The sequence below is a fragment of the Saccoglossus kowalevskii genome, chromosome 15 (genome assembly GCF_978046115.1).
Source record: "Saccoglossus kowalevskii chromosome 15, keSacKowa6.1, whole genome shotgun sequence".
NCBI lineage: Eukaryota > Metazoa > Hemichordata > Enteropneusta > Harrimaniidae > Saccoglossus > Saccoglossus kowalevskii.
The window spans coordinates 10,071,814-10,092,580 of NC_140655.1; the positions used below are offsets into that span (position 1 = coordinate 10,071,814).

Sequence of the window (20,767 nt, forward strand, 5' to 3'; positions counted from 1 at the left end):
AGGCAGCGTTGAACCGTGACGACAAACGGATTTTGACCTATGTTTTAGCAGAGATCCGATAATAACAATCCATAGTTGTATTTGTGTAAAATAAATAGGACATAACAAATATAATATTTTCGAGATTATTTTTGATTTGCGTTTAAATAAAAGGGGGTTCCCCTGAAATAAACCCGGAAGTAGCACGTTTTATTTGAAGCGCGCCATCCAGTGGTGTTTATTATTAAAATCCTGATACATGTTCGCGAAGTTTCACTTTTCCAAATGCCTGAGTACAGATCCTCGCCGGTTTCGCTGCCAAAGAGCCACCGACTGTCGAAGAATTCGGTCAAGCCTCTGCAACTCAGTCCGATGCTCCCAGAGAAGCTCACCTCTGTAGCAACGGCGACGCCGTACTCGCCAGTGCTGTTGTCACCCGTTCCTACTCCATTGCCACCACCCCCGCTGACTCCAGTCACAACGTACACTATGTTACCACAGGACACCACACATGATATGAATTCGTGAGTACCCAAATTGATATTTTAGAATATATTTATTGTGTATGATTTTTGCAATAATAGACACGCAGTACAGTCGTTACCAAATACGGTCCTCGATACGTGTTCTCGACTTTCAACCGCTGCGGCCACTTGTTAACACACGTCCAAAAACGAAACAAGGAAATAGCAAGAATAAAATATCTTCTGTAACCCAAAACAACAACGAACAACAATTTGGAACCTCCTGTGTGACGATTATTTAGCCAACCAACTATCAAAGTGAAAATCTCAGTGACCACACCATAAGTAAACAAATAAATTAGCCAGCGAATACATAATTTATTTATTTCCTCGTTGTTTCCGCGTTTCGCTGGTCCCCTTTGTTGTGGTGGTGACGTAGACTATTCCACGAAAAGCGCCTTTATATAACCTTTCCAATGCGTTTAGGCCAAGTGCATAAACACAGCAAAATCCTAATATTAAAATTGAAGTCGGAAGTCCAAGGGGCGGATACTTTAAACTTTCACCTACAATCAATATCGGAATATTTATGGCGTGTACCAAGACGACGAGTAACTCAGTTTAGATCTGAAAATTATATATATACACAAAAATATCAGGACAATTCGATAACTCTTAATTTACGCTTATTCTATTATTTGGAGTAATCTCTATGCAGGACGGTGTAAACATGAACTTTTATACAGCTCCAGGTACCACTCGGTACCTCCGGGGGTGAAATACGGACCTGTAAAGTGAGCGTAAATTCGATTCTTTATTATTCATGTGAATGGTACTCCCTCTCTATTTGTTTCCACACACGATAACGTGCGGAATTTCGCTCAGACAATGTTTTCATGCGTTGTTCACGTAACATTGGACCCGCATCGAACATATCGAGGTGCGAAAACTGTGACGCGTTTAAATATAATTCGACTGTCCAAGAATGTTTACAATTTTATTATTTATTATTAAATAGTTAATTAATTAATTGATATACACGTTGAAATCGCCGACATCCTCGCGTTGACACGACCACAACTTTCCGCTTAAGCATATTAACTGGGCCCTCGCCTTATTATTTATTACATGTCACAGTTAAGATGATGACTTAATTTTCTGAATTTTTTTTTTCATGAATGTCCAATAAATCGGAAAATAGATATGAAGTCAGCCACAGAATTATTTTTTTCGAATTCCTTTCAAGTTTGTGGTCACTACAGCCAAATAAATGTCGCCATTCGCTACAATTCTTTTATCAGTTTCTGACCGAGGTGTCAATAATTCAATGCCTATACGAGAAGTTGAGTATGCTCGAATTATAATCATTTGCGATATTTCAATAAGGTAATTTCATTTGTTGTTCATTAATATCAGCCAGAAAATTAACTGGCGGATGTGTGAGATGCCTCCTGGGAGTGGGTTAACTTAAGCGTTAAGCGTTAATTTGTGATTGTATTTTGTTATATCAAACCCATGATGGATAATATAATAATATAAACGTGTACATGCCATTACCGACGAACGGATCGCCAGTCATGCAAGCTAGCATATTATTTTCTTTCTTCAATTATATGCTGTCGTGAATAGGGTCGAAATAAAAATACTAGAAAATACAGCGTTCGAATATAAAAAGAACGTACCTGATTGTGCATTCGGAAAATGGAATCCTAATCCCGTTTTTGACTTTTTGAAAAGTTGCTATAGGGTGATTGTTTTTTATTTCAACCTTTTTAATGTTCGATGTTCAACGATGCAGTTTTCCTGTTGTATAAACTGCAAGCAACTTCTGAATGACTAGTTTAGAAGGGAACACAGTGGACTCGCACCCCTTAAAGCCGTCGTTACTCTTATATATGCATCCCTAAATGCATTGCGGTAATGACGTCATTGTAACGGACATCATGTTTCCAGTTGCAAAGGAACGTGTCTGAAGCCATTTCGTAATAAAAGCCAGATAACAGATTATGGCAGAAAAGAATGAAAATTGAACGGAAAATGGTTAATAGCGTCATGGTCCATCTTGAATAGACCATTTTCCGTACACTGCGAGAATCACGCGTTATGCGTGAAATCGAACGTAAAAACAGGACAAACAAAGGTCATAGCGTCGTAGTCGCGTCAAACATCGCGTGGGATTCGACAAACGCGAAAGTATTTCGGGGACATTTCCATGCTTAATAATGTGCTGTCCACATTTGATGATAGGCAATTTCGATTAAGTAAGGGTATTCGGAAGCAATATTCCTCTGTCGAAGATCGGCCGGTCAATGTAAGCTACGAAATAAAGAAATTCTAGTTCAAAATCAAATCGTTCGATTTTTGCGGCAGACGTTCGACGCGCGTCTTTCATGCATCTCGCGAGATCTCGCAAGTGTACGGAAAATCACCTATTGGGAGTCTAAATCAGCGTTTCTTTTTTTTTTAAATAATCGTGAAATTAGAGACTCATGGATTGACGTATACAATTATATTTTACAAGTTATTATATATGTCTGAATTTAAACCTCGTTATGGTTTCACCAGTTGAAAGGTTAAACATAATAGTGACTTCCTCATTTTATGTTTGATTGTTCTCGTTGTTGTCCTTTATGCTATTGGCGTTTCGAAGGGTGTGAATGGGATTTTGTTTCTTTTCTCAATTTCTTAGAAGCTGTTTTATATTATGCATTTTATTTTTCCATTCTCAGTTACTGCCGCTTTCTGTGTGGTCCAGGGTGTAAGATACTCAGTAATGTTATTCTTGGAATACACAGTCGAATGACAGATCAAATGTTTTTATATCCCCGTATTCAAGTCTAACATCGGTTAGATGGTCCATAATATTGTGTATCAGCAAAATACTAGACTGTCAACTGATAGTCATTACGTATGTATATCGAAGAAAACAACAAATAAAATAAATATTTTATACATATACTGCCATAGAATGCATATTTTTAAAAGTAAGCAAATAACACCGAATAAACGGCAAGGTAAATACTACGTCTAATTATAGTAAACACGTACTGCGAACGTAGTAGATGTAGATGTTTTGGATGGCATCAAGACAATTTTTCTAACAACTTGATAACTCGGGAATCGTTCTTGATATGATATTCTACCAAAGAAACACTACGTCATTTATCACCCCACCCCATCCATACCCGGAAACATTGACGATGACAGATGTGTTTATACTTGGTGTAGCATACACTTACTCTATTTCTCAGATTATGGGAATCTGCACTGTGTGTACTGCCCACAGTGCAATGTCTTCGCTATAAGTGTAGTTTGGGTGGGTAGGGTGACAGGTGGGGGCATTCCGAGTGTATACCCGCAATGTTGTCGGTCACCCAGTACAACGGTTGTTTTGTGATGTATGTGCCATTCGTGACTGTACCATAATGAAACTCCAACATATACACAAAGAATTTCTGTGAATTCTATGAAATAGTTGGAATACAAATGTAGGCGAGCGATATTGCTTGTATAATTTTCACACCCTAAATACAATCCGTGAAAAAAAAATATAAAAAAAATAAAATAAAATAAAAATAAAATAAAATAAAATAAAATAAAATAAAATAAAATAAAATAAAATAAAATAAAATAAAATAAAATAAAATAAAATAAAATAAAATAAAATAAAATAAAATAAAATTATTAACTCTTGTTTGTGAAGGAAATAATTTATTGTTGAATTTGAATACTCACTGGACTTTAATTTAGCTGTCAGAGAAAAAAAAGTTAAAATGAAACCCATGGAATAATTAAGCATGATGCAGCTCTTGTTTCTATCACGTGTTTGCAGCGGTGACGCATGCGTGAATACGTTTTTTGTTGTTTTGTGTGTATGTGTGTTGAGGTACTGATTTTGTAGCGTATCTACTTCACGAGTAAATGCAAAAATATCCTAGCATGGGCCATATGATCAAAGCATTTGCAGCAGATTTCAGCCCTTTAGTTATATTACGATCACCTTCGACTCGCTTTGATCATAGATCTATACAAATCTGTTAATAGGCCCTTGCTTAGATTAAAATCAGTTATTTATACAGATTGTCCCAGGCATGTTTGTCGGTTATTTTCATGTACTCGGGTTGATGATATTTTCCTGGCTGTTGTTCGGCTTCGTTAGTCTACAAATTTCCGTTGTTGACGTCATAACACACAGTGTACATCAATCTGATTAAAATATGACGTAGGTATAAGGCTTGTAGCAATTTATATATATTTGTTATTATTATTTTTCCCCCTCCATATTGTATTTATAGATTTTTGTTAAGCGTTCACGTCTTCAACTCCGCCGTGTAACCATGAACTAGCATTACATTGCACGACACGGGTGCCACAAACTATATCAAATCTGAATTTAAAAAGTAGAGTACGAATATTGTTTCCTTTCCGCTTCAGCATCAATAAACCATCGTCGCTGGTCGTATGACTGCCAACACTTAAGTGAATCATATTTGAAATTCACAAGGAAATCTCCAGTCTATGTTCAATTTTAACAAATTAAGAGGCCGTTTCTTTTGTCCCCTCTCCTACCAAAAAAAAAAAAACGTGCAAAAATCTTCATAATTGTTGGTTTCTTGTGTATGTAATATTCTGTCCGGGTACGGCATCATTGTAAGAGCGTTCTTTGAAACTGGTTCATGACACCGCCGCGCACAGTCACTGTATCGTGCGTACACAAATGAGTCGTATGCATGCGACTTTTTCATGATTTTACTCTGTTTCATATAGCGCATTTACATGTCATGCAGTGGTGCGGCAGATGGATATTTGGAGATCGATTTGTTTCGAACGAGGCAGCAATTATGATGGCGTACTGGGACAAACGTATCACGTGCCATTGAAACCCACAATTCGTTTGTTCTCGGCTCCAGCGAACAACAATAATCGCAGCGTCGTAATGATGGTACCACGCCCTGATTTATAATGCTTTACCCAGACGTCTCAACGCGGAAAGTAATTAAAGCGAAAAGTGTTGGACATTGCTGGTCTAAAGGTCACCTGGATTGTGTCATCTGACCTCTTCAACAATGGGTATTCATTGCAGAGTACTAAAACCCCGGTACTGCCAGGTTCGTGTTGTGTCACTTCAGAATAGAAAAGAAATGAGAAGAATGCGATTTTAGTTGCACTTTAAGTAGCTCCACACTAAGCTTGCTCAAATACCTTCTACGTGTCGATGATACACAGCGTGACTGACGTGTTAACAGCGCAGTATATTCCCGCCTCGGCGCGACCATTGCTATATTGTAAGTCAGTCGCGATATTTCCGTCAGATTAATTGTCATGTGTATATGAACGGTAATTAAATAAATACAATAAGTTGCACCCAGCACGCTGGGTGATCAAAGCGCATCGTGTATCACTGACCTATAGCACCGTCCCTCGAGACGGTGTCTATAGGGAAGAAATGTGTTAACTCCATATTTTATTTTGCAAAGGATTGTGGGATAGCAAATTGAACTGTAGAGGGCGTAGGCGTGGGGGGGGGGGCTCACAACTTTTTCATAAATCGCTATGTTAAAATCAGCTTTCAAGTAACGCGTTAGTTTTTGTTTTAATTTATGGTTATATTTTTAAAAATAAAGAAATCAAATATCATCATTATGCAGAACTTTATTAGAATTCAGATGAGCTCAATCACATTCAGTTACATTCTTGTTATAGTCAACGTCTCTTTCGACAAGATCTGGAATTCGAAATAATGGTTCGAAATCCAGTGGCAAATAAATATATCTGAATGTTTCATAAACGTGGTTAGATGTTTAATTTCGTATATTTGTAGAAATCACTTGCATCATTATAACGCTGCTAAAGTTTGCAAATTGTATATCATTGTCAGAATGCCAATCAACGGGCTACTACTAAGTAGAGGCATCAACACATTATTGTTGCTAGGCAACAGGCCCATATGACTAAATCATATAATAATATACTAGTATAACACATGGCACATAACTAATTTCTTGAATTTCATGCGAAGGTTTATGAGCACTGTTGGATGTCATTCAATTTTTTTTTAATTTGTCACGAGTAAGGGTTTCAATGTGGTCTTAGCGTGAGTTATAAGGGGCACGTGAGAATGAAATGGAATTTGTTGTGGTTTTTCTTTTGTTTTTCTATAACAAAGTGACCCAAAAGAAAAAAAAAACGCTTTTCTGGGGCTGAATATAAACCAGGATGTGTTTCGCTTGAAAAACAAATCTATAATCATGGGTACATGACGATGTGAGTACTCTCGGTGATTTGCTTGCATTTCCTTGTATTTAGTATGATTACTCAGGTGCAGTCATGTTGTCGTGACATTCATTACGTCATGTTATGTGATGTGTAATGTGAAACTGGATTTTACCGGTGTACATCGTGCGAATTTAGGATCCTGTTCACACCCGGATGGGGTTTCCCGTGGTCATAATACAACTAATGACGGTCGTTTTTGTTTGTTTTTTTTTGAAAATGAAAAATTGTATTTGTCGCAATAGTCCCATATCGCAACAAAATCACCCATAAATTATGAAATTAAATCTCCTATGTAACTGACATTTCACCGCCGAAGCAAATAATTATCGAATGTGCTGCCCAGTATTTGAACGCGTCCCCTTTTCCTGGACGAGGAAACGTTTCTATCGAACTGCGAATTCACTGCGTACTCTACTAAATAGTACTTAATATTGTTAATATGGTATACCATCAGTTAGATCTACAACGATGGTGTATATTTTGTTTTGCGATCCAATCCACCGGCGCGACAGTGTGATGTGCCAGTGTAGAATGCCTCATTAGCCCTGGAACATGCATGCGTGTATCTCTCCCTGCACTGGGACACGCCCTGGAACATGTATGCGTGTATGTGTGGTTTGTAAAACGTGATTTGTTTGTTTCATTGTAGTTCGTTCATAGTATAAGTTATTTAAATTTTAGCTCTTCCGTAACATCAGAAATATTGGATGATTTTCCATTAACGACTTTGGCACGAAAATGTTATGCAGATTCAGGGCCGCAAACAAATATCAAGCAAAATGATATTTTTAAAACACTCAACAACTTGCTGAACAATGCGTTCATTCCGCGTGATAACAATTAGATCATCAGGTATTAGTATCCAGGTTATATCACGACCACGTGATATTATGTAGATTGTAACGCGTGACATCATTTAGACCATATCACGTGACGTTATATAAATCATGTCACGCGATATAACATTTTCGCTTAAAGTGTAGATATCACACAACACACTACACACTACTAGTATTGTGATTGAGGTCTTTTAAAAACACCGACGGTTAAACACTCAGAGAGTAAATCACCGCTTAGCGTCATTTTGTAGCAAACACTTCACTCCGCACACCCATTGTGGAGTGAATGTTTAACGACGATGATGCAATGGACGAAAATAACTGCCGATAGAGTCGTTAACACAAAACATGTTTGTGGGGCTTCCAGTAAAATGTATAATCAACACTTCAACATTTTGTGTATTCGATCCTAAGTCACGTGGTCATTGTTATTTTATTTATTTTTTAGTTAAAATTTGGCATACCTATTTTAATCTTGCTGTTGTAAATAATTTTGTTAATGATAAGTATAATGTGGTTGAGAAGAATGGACATCTCTAAAAAAGTTTGTTTGCTTGTTAATTTATATCTCCATAAAATCTGGACTGCTTCACATTCAATGTTTCTGGAGTATTAAGACAAAAATATATATATTGGAGAAATATGAACCGGAAATGAGTGACACCTGAGTTTAAAGCATTTCCCATTATGCCTTGCAGATTACTGTATACATTTCACTGTGTGTTTTGTTTTTGTGGTGAAACAAACACTTCTGTGTATATGTTTTACAACTAGACACTCATGATACTAGTATATTACTCCCCATACAGCTACCGATGTTGTACAAGTAAGATATTTCAGGGTCTGATTATTGACTGCTGCCTTGAGTGACAAGTAAACAATGGCTACAGTGCTCACATGCACATGTATACACACTTTCTCTAACAGACGCGATCAAGGTTGCTTTTCATATCTCAGAGTTGATCAATTGTTGAAATCCAACTGCAGAATTTTCAATATAACTTCCTTGAATACATACACACAACAATAGGTTTTCAGGCAATGTCCTGTTAAGTATATATCACACTAAGTAAGAAGACATTACCCCCAGGTAAAGTGTGCTGTCGTTGTCGTTTATGTGGGCGTGTCATAGTTAGCAAATCAATTCTATCAATCTAACTGTTCACTCAGTGGTAACGGCATATTAATGTATATATGGTACATAATTTCGCAAAAAAATGAAATATGGTAGCGTATGCTTATTGCAGTTGTTTGTATTGCACACTAACAACGCATACTGTTATTATCGAGCTGTATTATACGTTTATTTATTACTCTAAATGATTGCCGCATAATTTTACGCGGTGGTAATTTAAGTGGACGTCAATTGACTTTCTGAAAAATACAATGTAGGTGGTAACAGTAGACCTTACACGCAAATGGCCGCCTTACACGCAAATGGCCGCCAAAATCTCGTTGCGAGCGGGAGTGTCACGAGACTTGTCTTGCTTCTCAAATAGTACTCCATTCTGTATCGTCGTCTCATCCACTGTCGCCCTGACACGCGATAACGAGAGACAATGGAACAGTATTTAAAAGGGGGAAATCAAGTCTCGTTATTGGTCGAGAGTCTCGTTTTCAACGAGATCTCGGCGACTATATTTTGTTATCTGCGGTCTGTTTATAATATCATAGCATCACGTGGTCTCAAATTAACTCCGACCACGGCCTTTAAGGTAGACTCCAATACAATAGGTAACGATCGATTTTCTTAGTTACACTTACGACTTTCACCGTCTCAAATTGGAAATAATCAAGAAAATGTGACTTTTAAGAGTAAACTGGCATCACGTCTAATCTATGTATAGATAAATACAGATTTAAACGTTGAAAAATAAAAACCATAACATTCATGTAAGTACACATAGCATGTATCACCATAGAACACTTGACTCTCTCCATATTTCAGCAAGAGCAGTTCTTGAGGAAATTTCACACGTTAAAGGGCACTGGTCGTCGTGTTACGCGTGTTCGAATTTAATGTAAATAAACAATGTATTTTACACGCGTTGTATACATCTATGAATTCCATATCGAACAGGACGCGACGACCACCGCCCTTTAACGTAACAACACCTTCTGACACAGAGAACGTCCGCTCAGCGTCAACGTGAAATCCCGGCACGTGACGGTATTATAGCGAGAAGTAGCACGCAGCTAGGCTTTCTTTAGTTATTTTACGCTATTGTCATAGCTTGCTTCAACGATATTTGGTCTAAATCAAATGGCAAAGAGTCTGAACATATAACACGATGCGCTGAGATGACGTCATCAAGGTATGACGTGGCTAGCTTGTGGTATATGAAGAAATTTCAAAATGCTAGGAGAGAACTTCTGTCACGTAAATGATAAAAAACAAAAACAAAAACAACCAAGATTACAGTACCCAAACTTGATGTCATGCAAACAATGCTTTTGCGAATTTCCCTAACAGCATTAGGCCATTTTTGTCATTTAGGTATGGTACTTGATCTTGAAAATGAGCAAAATGCATATAATTTATTTAAAACAGCCGATATTGATATTCTATGAACTAATAACACATTTATTTGTCGTCAAACCACTTGTTGATTATGATATTTTATACAATACACTCACTATGCAGTAAAAGGTTCACTTTGAGTTCACGTGACCATCCACTATGGCTGGGCGTCTGAGTACTGAACTTTTGGCAGGGTTTAACAGGAAACGGTTTGCAATTATTTTAACGGTAGCATGCAGCTTATAACTCATCATATTCTGAGACAGTTCACATATTTTTGTCTAACCACTCTTCCGAGACAAGCAGTGTTTTGTATCAAACGTAAGTCTCTTAATAACATAATTAATCAGGGTTGGACAATTCTTTCTGTCAATGAGGGGGGGGGGACTAATCTACTAAGTAAAATAAATGAATTTATTATGTTCGTGAAAAATCAACTGTTCTCCCAATCATCCACGCAGAAAAGTTCATTCCCTATTTGGATCACGTGATGCACAGTAGATAGTGTGGCGCCATACCATGTTCCGTTGTGTTTGCTCTGTGACGTGTACTCGCAGAGAACACTAATTATATTTAAGCCAACAAAATCGCACAGCCACCGCGAACTTGTAACGAGAAAGAAAAAGGCCCGAAAGTTGATTAAACTGTCGTCGTTATTCTATAATTTATCACCTGTTGTTACTTATTGTTTTATTCTTTGCAAATATTTGAGGTACTTAGTACCACCCACCATAAAAATATGATTTTCTTGATATAATGTAATGACTTATATATGCTACCAGCTCCAAACCAACCGCACACGAATTGAAATATTAAAACACGTTTATATCACGTGTGTTCTCAAATCTTGTGCATAGACTCGAGACTTTGCATCCTCAGAACCCCCAAAACGTTTTCATCAAAAACCAGAAGCAGTCTGTTTCACGTGTATTTTGGGTAACACGAAATCCGAACTTCGCAGACTGTTGGTCGTCATCATATAGGTGTGTCAAAAATGGAATGTTTAGTAGCCCTTCTCATGTCGGCTTATCAACACTGATTGACGCAGGCAAATGTCACTGTGTATATTTAGTCTCAATGGCTGTATTTCACCTGTTAATTTGATTAAATTTAAGACCTCTGTAAGTATGTTATCGATTTTGACTGTTGCACGCCCTAAATTGCCGTAAGTCTCGTGTTTATTCCCGCGATATATATGTTTGATTTTAAACTCAGAGAGGAGATACTAATTCGATGGCTACGTACGTACATTATGTACACAGAATTTGACGTCCCCCTGCCCGACACCATCACGACCCCCTGCCCGTGTACCGCAGCAGTTATACAAATATAACTATGGCCATATATCAGTTGAATTCTGTACTTTTCAATGTATGCATGAAAAAACATCATGGACAAAGTTTTTTCGTAATCCTACTCACAACTGTGCTTTGAACCAATTTTAACTTGGAACACATACCTGGCCCACCGCACGTGAATGTACATGTGTACCCTTTCGGTGTTCCCGACTATGCATTAATCGTTTAGCTTTAGGTGCTTTAGCAGTATTATAATTCGATCAACAATATAAACATTGTAGACATTGCTGTCCAGGAAAGAAAAAAACATTGTTGGTTCTACAACAGTGAAGCAGTTAGTGTGATTTAAAAATATTCAACTTGTTGACAAGCGGTCGATACGTTCGTACCGCGACCCAGTTGTACCGAGTGTAGTAGGTACGCTGCCGAAGGGTGGATGGCGACTGTCGTTGTTTTTTTGTTCTAGTCATTGCGTACTACCCAGATCTACCGAGTTTCTACATCGGCCCTGCAGTGAACCACGGTTACCAGAACCGCGAGTGAACCGATATTACCTTCCTAGATGACCCCCGGCCCCGGATGAACCCCTAAATTGTCTCATAAATCAGCCAAAAAAATGACTGACCCGCATCAACAGAATCTTTTCGCGCCACGCGCCGATGGCGGCCATTATTGAGTAATTACGTGAGTGCAAAATACCAGACGAGAAAATATACGGAGTATACGGGTCATGGAGCTTGCGACGAGTGAGTAAACAAAGCGACAAGTAGATTCGCAAAGCTCGTTGTATATAATCACATACTTCATTGAATGTGACAGTATTGGATCAGAGGTTAATAATGCAGCTGTAATAATGTCAAGGTTGTGGAAACTGTAGTACAAGCTGAAAGTACAACCGCCGCTGTGTTCTCTTAATTTGGAGCACGGTCCGTACAACTTGAATACTCAGACAAATATATCAGTGCGACATTTAATTCAGTCATATGTTGATATAAATACAATATATTTGTGCAGACACGCAATATATACTAATCAATAGAAACAGTTGCAGTAAATGAAAACACAATTCAAACACAAATATTTGTGTAGTATTAACATGTAACATGGCACTCGGAATGAATGGGAGGGGGGGGGGGGGCATTTGACGCAAGTCTACCGCTCAAATTCAAAACTTCGCCCCTGTTCTGGGGAACTTGGTTCCAAAAAATAACCGTAAATTTTTGTTGGAGAGGGTCATTATTTGGATAAAAATTACCTAGACAAAAAAATCATTATTTTACGTCGTTGAGTCATTTTAAAATGTTTTCTGATATTTACAAAACGAAATGTTCCATCAAATAAAAAAAAACAATGAGCAAATAAAAGTGTAACAGTGGCCATTTTGAACTGAAAACTGGTCAAAATAGGGTATCGGTACTTGATCTTAAGTCTCACGAGACTAACTTCAAGTTGGACGGTATCCCGTGCAGTTACAGATCATCAGTGACGTATTTGTTTATTGAGCAAAAGTGCAAAATAAAATTTTTGCTCTAATTAAAGACAATGTCTATCATTAAATCACATTAAAAAAAAACAAGCCACTCACTGCCTTTTCAGTATCTACACGAATAGTGCTTCATGCTGCACACAACTCCCAAAATAATTTAATTTAATGAACTACCCAGCCCTGTTCTGTACACATACAGTAGTGGGGAGATGTGTTCAAAGATATTAGACATTAAAACATATTCGCATTATAACGTACATAATAGAGAAAATATCAAAATATAAAGTGAAGTAAGAGCATCATGGGTATTCTCTAGTTAACTGTGCACAAACTCCAGAATGATGAGTGGATAAGCCACTTTAAAATCGCCTTCCATCGACCATTCAACATAAACTTCTACAATTAATAACACATTATGCAAAGAGCATACCTTCATTCACAATTCTAATTAAGTATAACAATGCAAAATGTTACAGTTTGGTTGTATTTGAAGACTGAGTGTTACTTTTCTGTGACTATTAAAATGAAAAATTTTGAGCTTAACCCCATGCGCATGAACATGCAGAGAAGCAAAATGATTTCACATTTTGCTCTGTTTTTTAGAGTAAATGAACATATCACCTTGTCCGCACGCGTATAGCAGTGTGTGTTCTTTAGTGGAAAGTGAGTCAGCATTTTAGGGGTTATGTACTGACTGATTGAAGGCTCACTCGTTTGTTTGTTCGTGGTGTTATAATGCTGGACATTGCATTTAAGGTAGTATTACAAAGTAAACATGATTCACAAATACAAGAAAAAGAAACGTTCATAACAATGGCTACGTACATTTAAATTAAACAAACTCGCAGATACTAGGGAAATGATACCAAAACATACAAGAAAAGTAGTTTACACAAAATTAGAATATTCATATAGTCAAGAATGACAAAAACAATTACGTAAGGATGACAGCAAAAACATCAATAACAAAGAAGATTAATATCTACACGTCATTGCTGAACGTACAGGGAACTTTCCTTTAAAATAATCAGCTTCCCGGAGTTTGAGAAATTAGATCAACTTGAAGTTTGTAAGTTTCTAGTATGTATATTTCATTATGAAAATAGCAGATGATAACAATAATATTAACTGCTGTACTGTTTCTTGTCAGTGTTGTGTCAAAAAAAATATGTATAAAAAACTTCACAAAATATTTCGGAACTTGTCAGAGTCAGAAGTGCTTACCCTATTGTTGAACAATTTAACTGCGTACTAGGGAGCCCTATATCACGGGTTACGAGTGGGCAAGTCGTTACGCACTAGATCCCGTACTGATAGCTGATAGTCAGTTCACATACGGTCAATGTACGAGCCCTGGACGTCTGATTTATTGTTGCGCATCATAAACGAAAGTCAAAACAAGCGTGAACATGTGAGGGCGCTCGTATAATTGGTTCGTGTTGTCTACCTGCAGATTTGCCTGTTTCAATGCTAACATATTCACTTTAAACTATTTAATTAATGGGTCGTTTTTTTGTTTTGTTTTTATGCAGCATCGAAGCATTGTGGCACGGTGAATTTAGCAAATTATTCGTCAATTACATGCCGCACGTGTGGTACATATCACCAATAGAACGTGAACCAAATCGACAATGGAAAAGATTTAGAGACAGTGCCAAAGTGAGATTTTGTTGCCAGGTATGTTAAATTATTAATACAATATTACATATGTTCGTACTGTCGTTTATTTCCTACTGTTGCAACGAGGGGCCGACGAAATATTGAATTTTGTTTTAGAAATGTGGTCATGGCTGGACGTCGATGAAAGGTCGTATCATGTTCTGGTTCACACTAAATCAAGTACGTGGTGAAGGGATCTTACATTTCAAACTGTACGGCCAACAGTGTCAAAGATGCCAGAATGGTGATTACGAGTTCGCTATGTGGTACCCGGAGGAAGTTTACAAAGTGCTCTGCAACGTTTACAACCGAGTTGGACAGGTCAGTTACCAGGCTGTCTGAATACTACACCATCCTTTCTGCCACTGTGCGCCCTCTAGCGACGCAGCTAACTGTGACGTATTAATGGGACATTCACAGTGTCGCTATTGTTTTGATTTACCGTCGGCTGTCAATGAATAATTATATTGAGAGATTTGGCATATTATAAATATGATTAATAATGACACAGCACGCAGCTGTCACCTTTCCCAACTAATATTTACCATTTGTAAGGGCGCTTCACCTATAGGAGGGCGCAACGTAAACTTTTTTGCGCAAATACCAATTGAATTTACCGTAAAAACGAAATTTGAGATTATTTACAAAGGCTTTGTTTTGAATGAATGGTATCATTTTTCCCTGCAAAACATTAGTGTAATATTTTGAACATTTTCATTGTTTTTCTGTAACATCTTAATGTAACGTGTTTATTTTGTACAACGTGAGTATAATTTGGCTGTAGGCTTTGATCATAATTTTGTATTATGCGGGACAACCTGAGAGCGATTCTGCTCTCGTTAATTTGTCGAAATAGTGTACAACATTAAGTTGAATTTTCATTTTGAAAAAAAAAATACAATTCTTATTAATCTTTACAGAACTTTTATGGATTTCCCCAGCAACCATATCGCGTAGACCGCCGTATAGGGAAGCCCAGAAGACAGCACAACGCAGATCTCTGCCAGGCATGCCGGGACGGGGAGTGCGACACAATGCGTCATCTCCAACACGGTCTGGAACAGCTACAGATAAAACAAGCTTAAAACAAGATGGCGTCAAAGGGAACATCACAAAGAGGCTGAGACTCAAACGACCATTTCAGTATTGAGTCATTATTATACATGCATGTCCGCCAGTGTGTCAGTGAACGCTGGTGGTCGTTGTGAAGCGCTATATTCGGTATGGGTCCCATGCGACAATGTATACAACGCTTTGTAAAATACACTGTTTGTTTACACGAAATTTGAACACGCGCTGCACAATGGGCACTGTTTTTTAATGTCAAAATATAGCTGCACACAACTGTGCTTTTTCATCCATTTGAGCATTATGGTTAAAGCGGAGGAGTCGTCACCTGCGCACGCGTCAGATGGCCATAGCGTGTCATTGTTTACAAACAAGCGTCTACCAATGAGCCTTTGCGTTTTTTAGCGCGTGTTGTTATTGTCCCTTGGGACTCAATTCCAGCGCGTGCGCAGTTGACGACCCTCCCGCTTTAACAAATCGCCTGCTTACGCCGTTATTTATCATTTGTATCGGTTATCCATAGAGGCTGTAAGTAGGGATATGTTAACCTTGCGAAATAAACTGACCAATTTAAATTGCATGTGAAATGCCCCTTAATAAATAAAAGCATTTTTAGTTGCAAAATCGTATCAAAATAATTTAGCGCCATTTTATCATTGCCAGCAAGTCGATTCATTCTCTGCAACATTCCACTAAATCAATCTTGTCAAAAATTAAATTATTTTATAAAAACAAGCAGATTTTGAAATGAACTATCAGTATGATAAAGTTTAAAAATTATGCATAATTACGAAGGCAGCTTAGCCTTTTCACCACCAGTCCCCTCTTTTCTTCCCGAATTTACAAAAGAATCCTGTTTATTGTCTGCGCTTTCCTTCAGAAGACTGGGACAAAAATAGCCAAACTTTTTGAGTAAAAAATGAACATTTTTGTCTGCTGGCTCTAACATTCGTCATTTCCGGAAATATTGAAGAACATAAAAAAAAGTGCAGAAAAAATTGTGCGAGAAAGTCTGGTGGTGAAAAGTTTAAATTCGACCCTGATAGTGTTTTGAGAGCCTCATTAAATAAAAAACATTACCCATGATGATTCTCTTGATAAGTCTGTTATTACATTGCGTTTTTTTTTTTTTTTTGGAGTTGAACTCACGAATATTCTCAAACAATTGGATAATTGATCTTTGTTAACATATCATTAATTAGTTAATATATAACGTTAAGTTTGTCACATTGCAAATGTGCATTTGGCTTATCTCAAAGACGGGCGGGCGGACGGACGGACGGACGGACGGACGGATGAACAGACTGGAACTGACTCACATTGGAAGTGGTACATGCACAGCGGGACTGTGTCATGTCGACGAGTGGCACTGACCTTATTTATACGAATTACCAACCGAGTTGGAACAATCTCTTAATTTATATAATATTATCCAGGAAAGGGGTAGGATAAGGGACACCGTCTAGAATGTAAACAACTCATTTGCATATTCGTAGCACGTGACCTGATGTTGAGCTGACCAGGTTACTGATAGCCCTGAATAGGCCTTAGACGGAATGGCCGCCGAAATCGCAATGAGAGCGAGACCTACGAGATTTGTTTTTCGGGGGAAAATCAAGTCCGTTGCTGTCTCGCTCACAACAACATCTGAACAGCCATTGCGTCTTACCGTCTATTAATAGTTTCGATTTCTCTAGCTGCTAGACTGTTGGAGCAGAACAAAATATCTAGTTTGGTCGTTTTGATATCAATACGTTTATTGTAGGATTTTTCAAGTTTATGGAAGAACGTGGTCACTAGGTAGAGCGCATTAGGTAATGAGTAAATCACTGTTTTTCAACACAAATCGCGCGCATGCGTAGTTTAACGACCAGTTCCCTTAAAACGCGTGACAAACGTAGCAGCCAAAGAATTGGAACTCGAAAGATTGTGTCAAAATACTACATTATATATTGTTTCTTCAAGTTACTTTACTGTATAGGTCACTATTTACTAACCTTTGTAAAAGTCTGAGGTATGTGACAATAAGCTTGAAATGATATACTAAATTATTTTCATGTCGTAATTGGAACTACTTCCTGCTATCATACCATATTGCCATGAACAGATGAGCACATGTTTGACGTAACTTTTCTTCAGATTTTGATTTTTAAGCGATGTATTTGTTTTAAATAACATTTTTTTTAAATATTACTTTGACTAATAATTAAATTTTTTATATGTACAAAATATGAATTGTGTTTTTTGTGGTACATATTGGGTATTTTCATTTTAAAAATTGCTGTACGAATCAAATGCAATAAATAAATAAAATTGAATTATTCTAAAACGTGTCCAAGTGTAATATACTGTTTAGAGCTCCTACATTTAAATAACAACATTTATTTTGACCAGACTAAGCTCAAAATAAAACTCCTCGATGGTAATGATCCCTGAAATACTAGTAAACGTCACAGCGTTCTAAATATGATATGCCCTGAAAAATGTTTATGATTGGAGGAGCAGTGACTAGGCTGAAATATGTTAATGATTGGATGAGCAGTTTGTAACTACACGTGATATGCCCTGAAAAATGTTTGTGATTGGATGAGCAGTTTGTAACTACACGTGATATGCCCTGAAAAATGTTAATGATTGAATAAGCAGTTTGCGACTACACGAGATATGACCTGAAAAATGTTAATGATTGAATAAGCAGTTTGAGACTACACGTGATATGACCTGAAAAATGTTCATGATTGGAGGAGCAATTTGCGACTACACGTGATATGACCTGAAAAATTGTTTGTGATTGGATGAGCAGTTTGTAACTACACGTGATATGACCTGAACAATGTTTATGATTTGATAAGCAGTTTGTAACTACACGTGATATGCCCTGAAGTATGTTTATGATTGGATGAGCAGTTTGTAACTACACCTGATATGACCTGAAAAATGTTAATGATTGAATGAGCATTTTGGGACTACACGTGATATGACCTGAAAAATGTTCATGATTGGAGGAGAAGTTTGCGACTACACGTGATATGACCTGAAAAATGTTCAAGATTGGATGAGCAGTTTGCGACTACACGTGATACCCCTGAATTAATGCGTCTTGAAATAGTGTTCTGATTGGCTAACCAGTGAACATTTCAGGTCATAGCTAATCTTGCCAGTTTGTAAATCACTTTATATTTGATACTTCGGATAATACCAAAGAATTAAAAATGGTATGATATTGTAGAATTACAGCTGTATAAGATACGAGGGGCGTTTCGAGGGAAAAGTTGGCATACACATTTTTTATCACTATAGGAGAGCGCTAAATCTGGTATTGACAGAAAACAAAATGGCCGCCGGTTAACACAAAACAACACAGAATAAAGAACTTGAGGGCAGTAAATTTCAATCTGCCGTAGTTATAATTCCAACCAATACACACGTTAAATTTCGTTTACCTTTTTAACTTTCGGACACTGAAAACCACCTTGATTTGTCATCTTCAAAAATCAAACTGTTGACTAACTTTCACGAAGTTTCACCAGCATTTACGACTTTTCAGTCAACTATCATAACCTGTCAACCAAATATGTTGACTCTCCTACTACTTACGTGTATCCAGAACATTTTCGAATTTCCAACCAATTCCCAATTCCACATATGTTCACTCACAATTGTCGAAATGCTATCAAACATTTGCTTTTCATGACATTCCATTCAACTGTTACGACTTTCTAGCCATCTCATCACAACCTCAGAACTTTTATGCAAATATTACATTCCACCCGAATTTTTCAAATTCCTATTCAGCTTTTATAACCAGCCTTTACGAAATTTCGTTCAACCTTTACGAAATTCTAACCAACTTGTTTTATTTGGCACTAACCAGCCCACACAACTACGATACTTTGTAATGCTTACGCAAATTGTTAATAACGATTACCGTACTTTTTAAAATTGACGCAAATTTTAATTACGTTACCTTTAATTACTGGCGCAAATTATCATAACGGTTACGGTACTTTGTAATGGCTGTCACAACCCGTAATAACAATTATGGTACTTAGTAATGACTGAGAAAATTGTAATTATAATGAGTAACATAATTGTAATAACGATTACGTTACTTTTAATTGCTGACGCAAATTATAATAACGGTTACGATTCTTTGTAATGACTGACAAAAATTGTTAATAACGATTACGGTACTTTGTATGGTCGACACAAATTGTAATAACAATTAAGGTACTTAGTATTGACTGAGAAAATCGTAATAACGGCTATAGTATAGTAATGACTGACATAATTACGCAAACTGTAATAACAATAACGATAACGGTACTTTGTAATGGTCTACGCAAACTGTAATAACGATAACGGTACTTTGTAATGGTCTACGCAAACTGTAATAACGATAACGGTACTTTGTAATGGTCTACGCAAACTGTAATAACGATAACGATACTTTGTAATGGTCTACGCAAACTGTAATAACGATAACGATACTTTGTAATGGTCTACGCAAACTATAATAACGATAACGATACTTTGTAATGGTCTACGCAAACTATAATAACGATAACGATACTTTGTAATGGTCTACGCAAACTGTAATAACGATAACGATACTTTGTAATGGTCTACGCAAACTGTAATAACGATAACGATACTTTGTAATGGTCTACGCAAACTGTAATAACGATAACGATACTTTGTAATGGTCTACGCAAACTGTAATAACGATAACGATACTTTGTAATGGTCTACGCAAACTGTAATAACGATAACGACTGAGCAAATTGTAATAACGGTTGCTGTACTTTGTAATGACTGGCATATATTGTTACGATTACAGTTCTTTGTAATGAATGGCACAAATTACAATAACAATTACGATACTTTGTAATGGCTGACGCAACTTGTAATAACAATTATGGTACTTTGTTGTACTATGGGAGTGTGGTGGTAAATTGCCCGTAGAATGAGGTGCGTCTATGCACGGCGTTACAGTGTACGTACGTTTATGGACGTGCTAATATATCCTTCAACTCATAACAAATGGTATCGACTGGTTGCATTACAATGTTTATTTACTTTTTATAACGCTCACAGTTGACTTTATATTTTATTTATGGCTGATTTTTACATTAACGATTGGTATTACTGTAAAATACTGGAATTATTTTGTTCTG

General features: G+C 37.1%; 1 protein-coding gene across 1 annotated transcript; it reads left to right on the forward strand.

Moving 5' to 3' along the window:
- The first annotated feature begins 224 nt into the window (after positions 1-224).
- On the forward strand, positions 225-17,919 carry LOC100374693 (receptor-transporting protein 3-like). The gene is made up of 4 exons (XM_002737948.4): positions 225-503; positions 14,396-14,540; positions 14,640-14,843; positions 15,443-17,919. The coding sequence occupies exons 1-4, from the start codon at positions 265-267 to the stop codon at positions 15,605-15,607; spliced, it is 753 nt and encodes a 250-aa protein (XP_002737994.1). The 5' UTR covers positions 225-264; the 3' UTR covers positions 15,608-17,919.
- The last annotated feature ends 2,848 nt before the right edge of the window (positions 17,920-20,767 follow it).

Bases quoted from the DNA above. Each gene is read 5' to 3' on its own strand.
- LOC100374693 (XM_002737948.4), top strand. From the start codon at position 265: ATGCCTGAGTACAGATCCTCGCCGGTTTCGCTGCCAAAGAGCCACCGA. The intron at 504-14,395 runs GTGAGTACCCAA...GTTTTTATGCAG, and splicing joins ACCACACATGATATGAATTC to CATCGAAGCATTGTGGCACG. The intron at 14,541-14,639 runs GTATGTTAAATT...ATTTTGTTTTAG, and splicing joins AAGTGAGATTTTGTTGCCAG to AAATGTGGTCATGGCTGGAC.